We start from the raw sequence: 14,965 nt of genomic DNA on the forward strand, positions 1-14,965 counted from the left end.
TGTCTCTGTCTCTGTGTCTCTCCTCAGCTGTCATCGCAGCAAGGAATTTTCTTGGTCAGGAATTTTGAGGTGTGGCTGAGGGGTGCTGCACTTGGGTCAGTCGCACCTCACCCTATCATTACAGCAGCATCTGTGTCTGTTCTGGCTTCCAGTCTTTCATCACAGACTGGCTTTTGGACAATCAGATCACCAGGACCTACTGTTGTCAAGACCCATAGTCTGGCTGGTGCTCTTCGACAGTCGTGGGCTCTGTGCCAGATGGGAGGTGGGAAGGGTTGGTCGCTCCCCTGGCTTGCGTGAATACACGGCATTGGTTGTCTTCTGGCTGGTGTATCTTCAGGCACGCTGGACCTAGTTGGCATCTGGCAGAGCCTCATCCTTACCAAGCTGACCAGTCTCTAACTGATCACGCCTGCCATCTCTCACAGAGGGGCTTCTCTGAGGCACAGCTGGCTCCAGTCACCAAAGCAGGTAAGATGAAAGTCGCTATGCCCGCTCACCTGGCTCCAGGCTTGGACAAAGAGGGACGGGTGCTCGCTTGTTGTGGGGCACAAGAAAAACCCACCTCAGGCAGCAATCTGCTGCTCTGAGGATTAGATTTGATGACATTGGGCCAACCTTCTTGAAGGTAAAACTGACTTTTCAAGGGCTTATTAAGCACTGTAAGCTCATTGTTGGGTAGGGATTGTCTCTGTTGCCGAATTGTACTGTCCAAGTGCTTAGTACAGTGCTCGCACACAGTAAGGGCTCAATAATTATGATTGAATGAATGAAACACTTTTAGTGGGCAGGAGAACATGTGGATGAAGGTTTTCCTTGAAATGTGATGGGCTTGGGGAATTTTGGGGATATCTGAGTCAAAGGGGGTGAATATGCCAAATACTTTGTCTGGCCCAGTGTTTTTGACAAACTATTGGTGGCTCCCTATTCAGTGCATCACAGCAGGTCTTAGTTGATGAATAGGGTTTTTTTAGATGGCATGATCTAGAATCCTCAGACAAGACCATTCTACAGAGGTGCATGCTCCCAAAAACCTGCTTAAGGGTAACAGTTTCATTAATAATAATGATAACATTTGTTTAACACTTACTATGTCAAGCACGGCTCTAAGGGGTGGGGTAGACACAAGATAATCAGGTTGGACACAGTCTCTGTCCCATATGGGCCCACAGTTTAAGGAGAAGGGAGACCAAGTAGGTATTGACACTGTTTAACGTGCCTGTCTCTCCCATCAGATCATGCCTTCTCCTCCTATAGTCAGTTATCAAACTATGGGGGCAGTGTGCGGTGCTCATTAAATACCAAAGATGACGTGACCCTCCTGGGACTGCATCTTGTACTACTTTCGTACTCTCCTGAGCATCCGCTACCATACTCTGCATGTGGTAGGTACTTGGGAAATACCAATGGTGAGTACTTGTAGATAGACCTGTATGTTAATCTCTTAACTTCTCTGAGCCTCAGTTACCTCATCTGTAAAATGGGGATTAAGGCTATGAGCCCCCCTCCATGGGACAACCTGATCATCTTGTATCCTCCTCAGCACTTAGAACAGTGCTTTGGGCATAGTAAGCGCTTAACAAATGCCATCATTATTATTATTATTATTATTATTAAGTATCGGAAATAATTCCTTTCACAATGTAGAGACTTGGCCCCAGGGGATTTAATCATCATCATCATCAATCGTATTGAGCGCTTACTGTGTGCAGAGCACTGTACTAAGTGCTTGGGAAGTACAAGTTGGCAACATATAGAGACAGTCCCTACCCAGCAGTGGGCTCACAGTCTTGCGGAGGTATTTGTTGAGTGCTTCTATGTGTCACCCACTGTACAAAGCGCTGGGGAACATATAAAATAATCAGATCCTACATGGGGCTCAGTCCAAGTAGGAGAAAGAACATGCAATTAAACCCCATTTTGCAGATGAGGGAACTGGGGTACAGAGAGGTGAAGTGACTTACCCAAGGTCACACAGCAGACAAGTAGCAGAGTCAGGATTAGAACACAAGGAAACAGTATGGCCTGGTGGATAGATCATGGTCCTGGAATTCAGAAAGACCTGGGTTCTAATCTCACCTCTGCCACTTGTCTGCTACGTAACCTTGAGCAAATTACTTTTCTTCTCTGTGCCTGTAACCTTAACTGTAAAAAGTGGAATAACACTGTGAGCCCCATTTGGGACATGGATTGTGTCCAACCTGATTAACTTGTGTCTACCCCAGTGCTTAGTACAGTGAGTGGCACATAGTAAGTGCTTGAAAAATACCATTTTTTAAAAAATAGATCTTCTGACCCCCAGGCCTATGCTCTTTGATATTTTGCTACTTGTGGACACTGATGTTTTTGCCTCCGCTGCATTACCAGCACTAGTTGGGTAGTGCATGGTTCTCATTCCATGTGCATTTCATGGCCTAAAGGGGAAAGAGAGGTCAGGTGTCTGATCCCCATTGCACAGATGAGGGAACAGGCCCAGAGAGTTAAAGGGACTCATCTGAGGTCACGTGACAGGCAGAAGAGCTGAGATCAGGACCCACGTCTCCCACGCTCAATATCTTCAAGTCTCACCATTCCTTCCTCAAAAGCCAGCCTGTGATGGCCATCCATTGGGGCAGTCTCTGCCTCTGCCTTATGAGCCTTCTCTGGCTGGCACATCTTTCCTGGTACCCAGCAATTACCCTCACTCCACAAGTCTTTCCCCTCAGTGGGGATCAGAGTCATGAATTTCTGCCTTCGAGAGATTTTCTATTTTCTTCAGTGATTCCGGATGCAATCCCCATACTGGCCCAAGGTTGGGATATGAGGGGAAGAGTTGAGGAGAGAGAAATGGGGTCAGACCTGGTGGAAGCTCATAAAGGTGAGGTGAGACTGGCCCCAGCCCCTATGTTTCCAGTGCTATCGACAAGTAGGGTGCAAAATAGGTTAATCGGTGTAAATCAGCCGCAGGGTTCTTGTACCCAGGGTGGTGACGCAGATAGGAAAAATGACTCGTAGACATGAGTTCAGATAAAGCAGTAAAGAAGGAAAGTGGCTACTTGCCCGTTCACCTCCCGGGAGAGGTATGAGTGACAAGCAGCCCCGATCCCATTCTCACTGTGTCTTTTATTGAGTTACAGCAACATGGGAGCGGAGCACCTGGGAATTTCAGGAATCCAATTAGGACCGACAGGATGCTATAAATTCTAATTATTCTCTGTTTTCACTGCCTTGTGCCGGTTGTTGTTATCTGCCCTATGGCCTTGCCTAGATAGGTGTTACTGGCCTTGAAGACATCTGTTGCTGAGCCTTGCATAAAATACAAAAAAAGGGGTTGTTCTCTTGGCCTGCACATAATGGAGGGTTACTGTCAGCATACACAAAATGGAGTCAGTCATGTCAAGTCCGCTAGTGGACAACACCAGCCATGGGATCCCTTCCCCTCGGGGAGGTGCCAGATGCCCTCTGGTGACTGTTCCAAGTGCCTCCAGCTGGGCACTGGCCAACAACAACTATCCTCCTGGCCCCCACCTTGGCTAGCAGCACCCTGGTTTTCACCTTCTGGATGCCCAGGACCTCCTCCATGAAGGGTCTTGAAGTGTAGGGAAGCATCTCTCCTTCTGAGAGTTCCATGTCCCTGAGGAGGAACAAATTTCTTTCCGTGGTGATTTTCCTGGGACTCTGTTTTCCTATCATCCTCCATGCTGGGTTCCATTTGGCCCTGCTGGTTCCCCCCCTGCCAGTGTGCCGCTCTATCCCCAGTGGCATGGAGTTCTGTGCCTCAGTCTAAAATGCTCATCCATCAACACCCACCCTGGGCATCCTTTCAGCTCTGCCCTTTCTTAAAATCTTGGTAGTTTTGGCTTCAGCTTGGAGGGGAGTGGGGGAGCTTCAGATGTTTCCTGTATGCCAGCAGGGATTTGTTTTCAGACAACAGGGGTAAAGCTTCTGTCCCTCATTAGAGTTCCTTTCTACCCACAGGAGGATCCACTGGGAAGATGAAATCTGCTCCCTGGTCTCACCTGCTTTTGGCTTTGTTCCTCTTAGAGGAAGGTTGCTGTCAGCAGCTCGTACCTCCCACTGGGGATCACAGAGAGGGAAGCTGGGCCCCCAGTCATCTTGGAGGGGGAAAACGAGCAAGTATCCAACTGGTACCCCACAACTCAGAATTTGCATTTGATCTGTTTAGAAAGGTGGCATCCTGCAGTTCTGGTAAGAACATCATCTTCTCTCCACTGAGCATCTCCACCGCCTTTGCTATGCTGTCCCTGGGAGCCCGAGGTGGTACCCTGACTGAGCTATTCAAGGGCTTAGACTTTGCCAAAATGCCAGTGGAGGAAGTCCACACAGGGTTCCGGTACCTCATCCACGCATTGAGCCAGCCCGATCGCAATCTCCAGCTAAACATGGGGAATGTCTTGTTCATAGAGGAGCAGATAAGACCGCTGCAGAATTTCCTGATAGGTATCAGGCAGCAGTATGCAGCAGAGGCCATCCCCATTGACTTCCATGATCCTCTAGCAGCCCGCGATCAGATCAACAGCTATGTTGATCAGAAGACCCAAGGGAGAATCCTGGATCTGATTGGGAACCTTGATTCTGGATCGGTACTGGTTCTCGCCAGCTACATTTTTTTTCAAGGTAAGACGTGTTGGATTCTGATGTACGGAGCAGAGATACTCGCTGTCTGGGCCTGCAGTGCTGAGATCTCCTGTGTCCATTTGGGATGGGCCCCTTAATGGTGGGAGTTACACCTACTGGCTTTCTTGTTCAGCCAGCTCTGCACAGGGTGTATGTGGCTCAATCTGCATTGATGGATAGGCACTTCCTCTGGCTCCGAACTCAGAGAAGCGTGACATCTGTCATCTTGCCATGTTTTTAACTGAAGGCGGGGGGAATATTGGTCCAACCCCTCAGACAGAGCAGCTTTATTTTGGCGTGGGAAATTGTATCCCTGGGTTCAGGGCTTTCAAGACAACTCTCTGAGGAAATGCAGTCATGTGAGGCTTTTCAAAGAGCTCGACTGACTTGACAGTGGTCATTCCCCAATCTCTGCTTTGGAGTATAAAAATTCCATTGCAAAAATTGAGATTAATCTTTGAAGAATAATTACAATACTTATTAAGCACTTACTATGTGCCAAGCACTGCTCAGAGTGCTGGGGTAAATACAAATTAATCAGGTTGGACGCAGACCATGTCCCTCTTGGGGCACACACTCTTAATCCCCATTTTACAGGTGAGGTAACTGAGAAACAGAGCAGTGAAGTGACTTGCCCAAGGTGGCGCAGCAGACACGTGGCAGAGCTGCAATTAGAACCCAAGTCTTTCTGACTCCCAGGCTGGTGCTCTATCTGCTAAACCACGATTAGAATTTGTTTTATATACAAATGGAGTGGTTAGGATAATGTATTAGGACAGAGTGCAATAAGTATTAAATTTCTATTTTCTGAGTGTTTTATCTTGCCCTCGTGACTCTGTTAAGAGTTTGGTTGAATTGAAATGCTTATAATTTCATCATAATGAAGAATGAGGTAAGCCTGATAAGTGGTGTGGATCCTGGGGTGTGCTGGGGAAGGACAGCGGGCGAATCCTGCAGGTTTACTTTCTCATTTTCCCTGAAACCATTTCATGACCTGAAAGACTTTTGGCAGAAGAGGCAGGATGGCCTAGTAAAAAGAGGAGGCCACCTGAATCTGGCTGCTCTGTGTGTGCCAAAGAGGTGCTGGATAACCTGTCGAGTCATGGGACATCTGTTGATTGACCAATCTATCGTTTGGTCAGTGGGATTGATCTAGCAACTGAGTAGAGTAGCAAACAACTATCTGATATTCTGAGACAACAGAAGAGTCCTGTGAAAGATGAGGTGCCTGCTCTTAAGGACCTTAAGTAATAATGGCTTTAACTAAATTGAGTACCCGTTACTAAAATCTGCCTTTCCTCTCCGTCCCAGCTGCTACCACGTTAATCCAAGAATTTATGCTATCCCGTCTTGATTACTCTATCAGTCTCCTTGCTGTCCTCCCTGCCTCCTGACTCTCCCCAATCCAGCGCATACTTCACTCTGTTGCCTCGATCATTTTTCTATAAAAACATTCAGTCCATGTTTCCCCACTCCTCAAGAACCTCCAGTGGTTGCCCGCACACACCAAACATAAACTTCTTACCATCGGCTTTAAAGCACTCAGTCACCTTGCCCCCTCTTACCTCCCCTCGCTGTTTGATTACTACTACCCAGCCCACACACTTTGCTCCTCACTTTATCTCGATCTTGTCTAACTCACTGCTGACCACTTGCCCATATCCCGCCTGGAATCCCCTCCCTCTTCATATCTGACAAGCAATTACTCTACCTATCTTTTTAGCACATCTCCTCAAGAGTCCTTCCCTGACCAAACCCTCAGTTCCTCTTCTCCCACTCCGTTTCACCCTTGCACTTGGATTTTGCACCCTTTATTCACCATTACCAGTACATCAAGCACTTATGTACATATCTGTAATTCATTTATATTAATGTCTATCTCCCCCTCCAAACAAGCTCATTGTGGGCAGGGAATGTGTCTACCAACTCTTATATTGTATTCTCCCAAGTGATTAGTAATAGCAATAATAATAATGATGGCATTTGTTAAGTGCCTACTATATGCCAAGCACGGTTCTAAGTGCTGGGGGGGATACAAGGTAATCAGGTTGTCCTACATGGGGCTCACAATCTTAATCCCAATTTCACAAATGAGGTAACTAAGGTACAGGGAAGTTAAATGACTTGCCCAAAGTCACACAGCTGTGTGGCTCAGTGGAAAGAGCACGGGCTTTGGAGTCAGAGCTCATGGTTCAAACCCTGGCTCTTCCACTTATCAGCTGTGTGACTTTGGGCAAGTCACTTAATTTCCCTATGCCTCAGTTCCCTCATCTGTAAAATAGGGATTAAGACTATGAGCCCCTCATGGGACAACCTGATCACCCTGTAACTTCCCCAGTGCTTTGCATATAGTAAGCGCCTAATAAATGCCATTATTATGATGATGATGATGATGATGATGATGTGGCGGAGCCAGGATTAGAACCCATGACCTCTGGCTCCCAAGCCCATGCTCTTTCCACTGAGTCACGCTGCTTCTCAAAAGTATGTAAGCACTTACTATGTGCAAAGCACTGTTTTAAGTGCTGGGGTAGATACAAGGTAATCAGGTTTCCCCACAGGGGGCTCACAGGCTTCATCCCCATTTTGCAGATGAGTTAACTGAGGTACAGAGAAGTTAAGGGACTTGCCCAAAGTCACACAGCTAAGTGGCAGAGGCAGTGGAATTAGAACCCATGACTTCTGACTCCCAAGCCCATGTTCTTTCCACTAAGCCACACTGCTTCTCTACACATTGCACACAGTAAGAGCTTAATAAATATGATTGGTTTCTAGAACTAACTGGTTATGGAGAGGGGTTATGAATAATTTATATTTGGAATATTGTCCCTGTGATAACCCTTACTTTCCCGCTCAGAAAAAAATTCTGCAGAGGATTAATAGAGGTGAATGCACTTTGAGCACTTGGGGCTCAGTAGGAATCTAGCATGCTGTAGTAGGATTCTCTTTTTTTCACCAAAGGCAGAAAGGATCTACTGGACAATGGTTCTTCAGCATGGAATATAGGTGCTATATGCCAAGCACAGTGCCCAGCACCAGGGTAGGTATGAGATGAGTAGCTGGGACATTTGGAGCTTGGAAAGGCAGGGACGGGGGTGGGGAATGTGTCATATATTACTTCGTGATGGGCCCTATCCTTCCATAGAGCACTGGACCCCAGACACCCGAACTGATAGGAGAGGAGGATGAGGAGAATGTTTCCTTCTGGGAAAAAGTCAGTAACAAGGAGAGATTGGGCACAATTCTCCCCAGTGGCACTTCCCTCTCATGTATTCTTTCATCATGGGGTCACCTCCTCAGCCCTGGGAACTGCTATATCCTCTTTCTTCTCTCCACAGCCCAGTGGGAGAAGAAATTCAACCCAAAGCAGACTCAGGAAGGTGACTTTTTTCTGATGGAAAACAAGTCGATTAAAGTTCCCATGATGTACCGAGGAGGTATGTACAGAACCTGCTATGACGACCAACTCTCCTGCACCATCCTGGAGATGCCTTATGAGGGGAATGCTACGGGACTCTTCATTCTTCCCGAGAGGAACCTGGAGAGTGTAGAAGCTGAGCTGCGGAAGGACACAGTGGCCAGATGGAAAAAATTAATGACCAGAAGGTAATTCCCTTGCACCACATCTTGGGTCGGGATGGAGCTAGGTTGAAGGTCAGGGAGTGGAGGCAGAGTTAAAGTGAGAGTGTCCCTGGATTTAATTTCCAGAAGATGTCAGTATCAATGGAGTTTTTTTTCCCCTTGCCGCAGTTGTTGATGCATGGCCAGGACAGAGCTGTCACTTGGCAGGAGTAAATTGGTCAGCCCATGCCTGATGGTGCCCAGCCCCCACACTGATGGCTAGAGGGAAGGTGTTACGTTACAAAGAGTAAGTGTACAGTGTTAGGAGCCAGGAGAGGGAGGACAAAAAGCATCTCAATTTTTTCATCACCCTTACTTCTTCCCCAATAGACGCTCCCTGCACAAGCAGTGTCTGAAAACATACTGGCAGGCATGAGGTAATTTTATCACCTTAGAATTGTCACCAGGGCTAAATGATTTGAGTCAGGATGGCCACATCATGCACTGTGAGGTGCCATCTCATCACTTTGGTATAGTTCCAGAGCTAGGGTCGACTCAATCTATGATCCTTCTGGAGCCCAAGAGCCAACTTATTAGATTTTGTATTGTCATGATGTCTCCAAGGGCTCTGTTTGTTGTCAACTGGAAGAGTCCTCTCCACCACTTGAGATGAAGGATATGCCCTCTAAAGGGAGATCTGCTTTTCACCGTGGATATGGGTCTCAGGGTCTCATTAGTCTTTGGAGACTGGGACTATTTTGGTTGCAAGTGGCAGGCATGAAGACCCAACATGGAAATATGTCTCAGGCTTGAGAGATTGCTCCCACTCATTTTTCCAGACAAGTAAACTACAGCTTATACCTCAAGGCCTGCTTTGGAGCCCTGCCCTCAGTGGGCACCAGATGAATATTTTGGACTGGTCAACTGACTGAGCTGCCCAAAATGAGTCCTTTGGAAGGAATGTCACAGTTTTTAAGGTGGGGCTCAGAGTGGGTTTTGAAGTGAGGATTCAGGCAGTTTCAGTGGTTGGGAAGAAAGAGTTGAGTTTTTGAAGCAGGGAAAAAATCAGGAGCAAGTTCAGATAGTGAAACACGGGGAGATGTTTCTCGTGATTGGTGGTGAGTTTTGGAAAGGATGATTTGGAAAAGGGAAACCTTGAGTTGTGAGTTGCCAGAGTAGATAGAGTCAAACAGTGTGGGCAGCATTATCTGTCAGTTGAAAAGTCGAGTAACAGAAAAAGATTGAGAACTTAGCTGAACTAAGAAATCTGTTTCCTTTTCTTCTCGCATCTGTCAGAGAGTTCGGGATTGGAGTTTTCATCATTCTCACCCCCTCTGATATTCTTTTCCACCTCCCCTGATCTCTAGTTCACAAGGTCCTTGCTTTCTTGCTGCCCTGGAGTCCTGTTGTGTTGCACGACCTGACTGTTCAGGGATTTGGACCCTTGCCTCTTTCTCTAATAGGTAGAATCAGTAAGTGGGTTTCCGTGGGATTTGGATCTTACCATTAGAGAAGCAGCATGGTGCAGTGGAAAGAGCATGGGTTAGGGAGACAGAAGTCATGGGTTCAAATCCCAGCTCTGCCAACTGTCAGCTGTGTGACTTTGGGCAAGTCACTTAACTTCTCTGTGCCTCAGTTCCTTCATCTGTAAAATAGGGATTAAAACTGTGAGCCCCACATGGGACAACCTGATCACCTTGTATCCCCCCAGCACTTAGAACAGTGCTTTGCACATAATAAGCACTTAACAAGTACTATTATTATTATTATTATTATTTATTATTATTGTTATTATTATTATTATTATTATGCCAAAAAAGACCGTGGGAGGGGATGTGATCCAGTGCCTGTCATTGGGTGGGTGAATGTGTTCAGTGAATGTGTCCAGGATGTGTTCTGGGAAAGGGGCCTCTCCCCAGCTTCTACCCCAAAGCACCTGTCGCATCATCCTCCTTGCCGGGAATTTCCATTGGCAGGATGAGATGTCTGTTCCTTTTAACTTGACAGATCTATCGATGTGTCCATCCCAAAGTTCTCTATTTCGGCCACCTATGACCTGAAATCTCTCCTCAACAAGATGGGCATCGTAAAAGTTTTCACGGAGCACGGAGAACTCTCCAGAATCGCTGCCGGACACAGCCTAAAATTGACAAAGGTACGTGTGCGTAGACGCGTGGCTGTCTGCTTTTCCTCCCACGGTTTCAGGGGGATGTCGGATTCCTTTGGGATCTGTCATAGGGTTTGATGGTCACGATCAAAGCATCACGACTAGTTACTGTGGTGAAGTGACAACGAGTAGGTTTAGAGCATTTTTCACTTCCCCAACATGGGATAAATCAGAGTGGTGCCCAAAAGGCCCCTTAAAAAAAACAAACTTCTGGAAGAGGAAAGAGCAGTAACGCCACAGATTTGGATAATAGAGTAGCAAGACTGGGAAGTGAGGGCTGGGGGGGATGGGTTCTGAGGCCACAGGCACGGGGCATCCGGCTTCAGTGTTTTGGGGAGACTTACCCAATGAATCCCATTTCCCATCCCTGGAGGTGATTTAGAAGCAGAGGGCAGAGCAATTTCTTTTAAGGTATTTGTTGAGTATGTAATAATAGTAATAATAATAATAATAATAATAATGTATGGTACTTGTTAAGTGCTTGCTATGTGCCAGGCACTGTACAAAGCGCTGGGGTAGATACAAGGTAATTAGGTTGGACACAGTCCCCCGTCCCATATAGGATTCACAGTCTCAATCCCCATTTTACAGCTGAGGGAACTGATGCCCAAAGAAGTGAAGTGACTTGCCCCCTCCTTCCTCTCCCCCTCCTCCCCATCCCTCCCGCCTTACCTCCTTCCCCTCCCACAGCACCTGTATATATGTTCGTACGTGTTTATTACTCTATTTTATTTGTACGTATTTATTCTATTTATTTTATTTTGTGAATATGTTTTGTTCTCTGTCTCCCCCTTCTAGACTGTGAGCCCACTGTTGGGTAGGGACCGTCTCTATATGTTGCCAACTTGTACTTCCCAAGCGCTTAGTACAGTGCTCTGCACACAGTAAGCGCTCAATAAATACGATTGAATGAATGAATTTATTGGGGAGCCTTTCCCTGTGTGAGGGTGTGATGAAGCAGCGTGGCTCAGTGGAAAAAGCACAGGCTTGGGAGTCAGAGGTCATGGGTTCAAATTCTGGCTCTGCCATTTGTCAGCTGTCTGACTTTGGGCAAGTCACTTAACTTCTCTGTACTTCAGTTCCCTCATATGTAAAATGGGGATTAAGATTCTGAGCCCCATGTGGGACAACCTGATCACCTTGTATCATCCCCAGCACTTAGAACAGTGTGTTGCACATAGTAAGCACTTAACAAATGCCATTATTATTATTATTATTATAAAGATAACTGGAATGCCATCCACAATAGGGACAATGATGATAGCCCACCAGTCATGAGAGAGACATTTGGCATTTCCTTCTGATATAGAATGTTGGGAGGCATTTGGAAATCTGCCCCAAGACTTCATCCTGCCGTGGCCATGCAAGGAGAGGAATATCCAGGAAAGCAGAAAAAAGGATGAATAATACACACTGGGAGAGCATGAGGGGATTTGGAAGGGAGCTTGGCAAGACAATGCTATGGTTGTGGGATCTGAGAAGAAAGGTGGTGGACACCACCAGGGGAGCATCGCCATGGTTGATGGAAACTTGCAGTAATTCCATGGGATATTTTCTAAAAGGAGCTCCTTGTGGAAAAATTTTCTTCACAGGTCTAGTGACTCGGGGGAGGGGGGGTGTCCTTCCTAAGGAATTTCATTTGCTCTGGATCCATCTGTCAGTTCAGATGAACAATCAGATCCTGACATCAGAGATCATGTCGAGGCTGCTTCTTCCTGCTCCTGTTCTCCATCCCTATGGTGTAGGAGTGATAAGACTCAGAGTCCAAGTGTATTTTGCAGCTTATGTCATCTCCACTCCTGAGAGTGTGTGGGGTCTCCCCTCCCTGGATCTTAGGGGCATGGCATGATCCTAGGGAGAGGGACAGTGGGAGGCCCTGGTCACATCATGGCCAGGGAATAGACATCCCCAGCCATTGCGGGAACAGAATTATTGGAGTCTGGTCCTCAGTCAAGCTCAAAAGCAGCATGGGAAGCAGCGTGGCTCAGTGTAAAGAGCACAGGCTTAGGATTCAGAGGTCATGGGTTCTAATCCTGCCTCCACCATTTGTCAGCTGTGTGACTGGGCAAGTCACTTAACTTCTCTGGGCCTATTACCTCATCTGTAAAATGGGCATTAAGACTGTGAGCTCCACGTGGGACAACCTGATCACATTGTATCCTTCCCAGCACTTAGAACAGTACTTTGCACAAACTAAGCACTTAACAAATGCCATCATTATTATTAAAACAAGATTTCTCAGCTATATCTTTGCTTTAGGTACAGTACGCCTGGCCTATGGCCTTCACGTGAGCATATTCTGGGCAGATGCCTCTACTGACTGTTTAGTGGCCAGTGGCAGCTATCAGCAATTCTGAGAAGGTGTAGTGTGTCCTGCAGTATCAGAAAAGATAGTGCCACCGTTTGAAGGCAGATCAAACCTCTGATCATGGCACTGATTGCAAACAGGCAAAGTTTTTTTTTCCCCACATTTAGAGGTATGCACTACTCTGTAGGGTGCTGTATTTCTAGATGGTGAACGTGTCAGATTCCAGTGTTTGAACCAAAGATCGAGGTGATTTCTGTAGGGAAGTGTGATTTTCTTTTTTTTTTCAACTGTCAAGGCAACTCTTATAGTTGGATGATTTTTGTCAAGGGAGAGATTCATAAAGGCAGGCTCCATCCCTAACCCATGCAGGTGCAGAATGAGAAGGATGGAGCTGGGGAAAAACTCACAGCCCACTTTATGGATCTGGTCCCACCTTTGTCTCTGGCTCGACCCCATGAGGCCTTGAGTCAGACAGTGCTGCCCACATGGATAACCATCCTGGGCTCCTTGGGAGATCAGGTCACTGTCACTCTTTCTCCTCTTTCCTTTGTCTGGTGGCTCAAAAAGAAGAGAGGGCAAGTTGCTTCCTGTCTTCCATGACATGTGGTAAACCTATTTTTCACTCTACCAAGCTAGTGTGATGTAGTGGACGGAGCACAGGCCTGGAAGTCTGAAGGTCATGGGTTCTAATCCCTGCTCCACCACTAGTCTGCTGTGTGACCTTGGGCCAGTCACTTTAGTTCTCTGTGCCTCGGTTACCTCATCTGTAAAATGGGGATTGAGACTGTGAGCCCCACGTGGGCCAGGGACTGTGTCCAACCTGACTTCCTTGTACCTACTCCAGTGCTTAGTACAATGCCTGGCACATAGTAAATGCTTTATTGATGCCATCGTTATTACTGCCATTATTATCATTTGGGAGGTGGGTCCTGTCCCACATTGTGTTGGCAGGTTATGTCCTGAGCCTGCCATGTGTGGTAGGTATTTGGTGCCCAGAAGAGTGGGGTTCTCCTGCACCCCCAGAACCAACACTGTGATTGTTTGCTCCTGTCCCTTGTTCCTAAATGCCCAAATGACTCCCAGTGGCTGTCACCAACCAAAGACTCTTTTCATCACCTCTAGCCCTGCCCTATCCTGAGGGCCCTTATGATCCAATGCACTGAGGCCATTGGAAATCTGACAGTCTTCTAACTTCTCCCAATCTGCTGTGGAGGCAGTCACCTCCTTACTTTAGAAGAGATCAAGGTCAAGGTTTGGAGGAATAGAGAGACTCATCCAGGGTTGCAGCCCAGCCCTCCAGTCTCTAGGTCCCTTTCAAGGAGATCACCCCACCCCTCCCAATCGGCTCAAGGCCTGGGGATTCACTCTGGCCTCTTAGCGACCACTAGCTGGGTCAGGGGGCTCACTGCCCCCACTATTTGGGAAATACTTCAAAGAATAGAGCCCTCAAATTTCTGCTGGGGTGAGAGGCTGGGTGGGTGGGTGGGGGAGATGTGTGTGCGTGTTTTTACATTTGAATGGTTTGGGGCCAAGCCAAGTCACCTTCCAGATGACCGACTGAATGTTTGCTCTCCCTCTACCCCCCCAGGCCGTACACAAGGCCGTGTTGAAGATTGATGAGAAGGGCACAGAAGGGGCAGCAGGAAGTGGTGTGGAGGCCATGCCGATGATAATGCCCTCCGTATTGACGTTTAACCGGCCCTTTCTGTTGGTGATCACAGACGACTTTACCAACAGCGTCCTCTTCATGGGAAAGATAGCCAACCCAGCGGGAAAACAGTGACTCCCACTGCCTTCCAACTGCCTGCAGGTTCTTTGTGTTGCTATGGAATAAAGAGCAGTCATGACCCGCCAAAATTTGTTTGTTTTTCTCTCAAACACACCTATCTAGGGAGTAATATATTCCAGGTTTGCTCCCCTAAGTGCGACGTGGATCGATTGCTCACTATCAATTACTTGGAAGCTGTGGTGACACCTTCTAAAGGCTGTATCTTGGCTTTTCATTATTGTTGGCTGTTTCCTTGAAAGCTGATGAATCTGCAGTCTTACCTGTTAATGACAAGCGAACATGTGAGGCTGGAGCATTTAACCAGATCGATGTTTCTGTCAGTAAAAGATGGCGATACCCTGATTCTCACTCTTTCGTGGTTGGGTGGGTTGAAAATCTGATGGGGACCCAAACTGTCAGAGCCAAAGACCACAGCCTGCCAAGAGTACTTCGTCAAGTGGCACAAAACACAGAGGGTATGGAGAGTCGCTCTATTTTGAGTGAGACCCTGGGTGAGCGGAGTCAGTCAATCATATTTTTGAGC

General features: G+C 47.1%; 1 protein-coding gene across 1 annotated transcript; it reads left to right on the forward strand.

Moving 5' to 3' along the window:
* Window positions 1-237: 237 nt before the first annotated feature.
* SERPINA12 (serpin family A member 12) lies at window positions 238-14,510 on the forward strand. Its single transcript, XM_038746803.1, has 5 exons — window positions 238-471; window positions 3,958-4,617; window positions 7,956-8,223; window positions 10,186-10,333; window positions 14,242-14,510. Exons 2-5 carry the CDS (start codon window positions 3,975-3,977, stop codon window positions 14,434-14,436), a joined length of 1,254 nt encoding a protein of 417 aa, XP_038602731.1. The 5' UTR covers window positions 238-471; window positions 3,958-3,974; the 3' UTR covers window positions 14,437-14,510.
* The last annotated feature ends 455 nt before the right edge of the window (window positions 14,511-14,965 follow it).

This window comes from Tachyglossus aculeatus, chromosome 1 (assembly GCF_015852505.1).
Source record: "Tachyglossus aculeatus isolate mTacAcu1 chromosome 1, mTacAcu1.pri, whole genome shotgun sequence".
Taxonomy (NCBI): Eukaryota; Metazoa; Chordata; class Mammalia; order Monotremata; family Tachyglossidae; genus Tachyglossus; species Tachyglossus aculeatus.

Excerpts from the sequence above, each read along its gene's own strand:
- SERPINA12 (XM_038746803.1), top strand. The coding sequence starts at position 3,975 with ATGAAATCTGCTCCCTGGTCTCACCTGCTTTTGGCTTTGTTCCTCTTA. Across the intron at positions 8,224-10,185 it reads AAAAAATTAATGACCAGAAG|ATCTATCGATGTGTCCATCC; the intron begins GTAATTCCCTTG and ends TTAACTTGACAG. Across the intron at positions 10,334-14,241 it reads ACAGCCTAAAATTGACAAAG|GCCGTACACAAGGCCGTGTT; the intron begins GTACGTGTGCGT and ends CTACCCCCCCAG.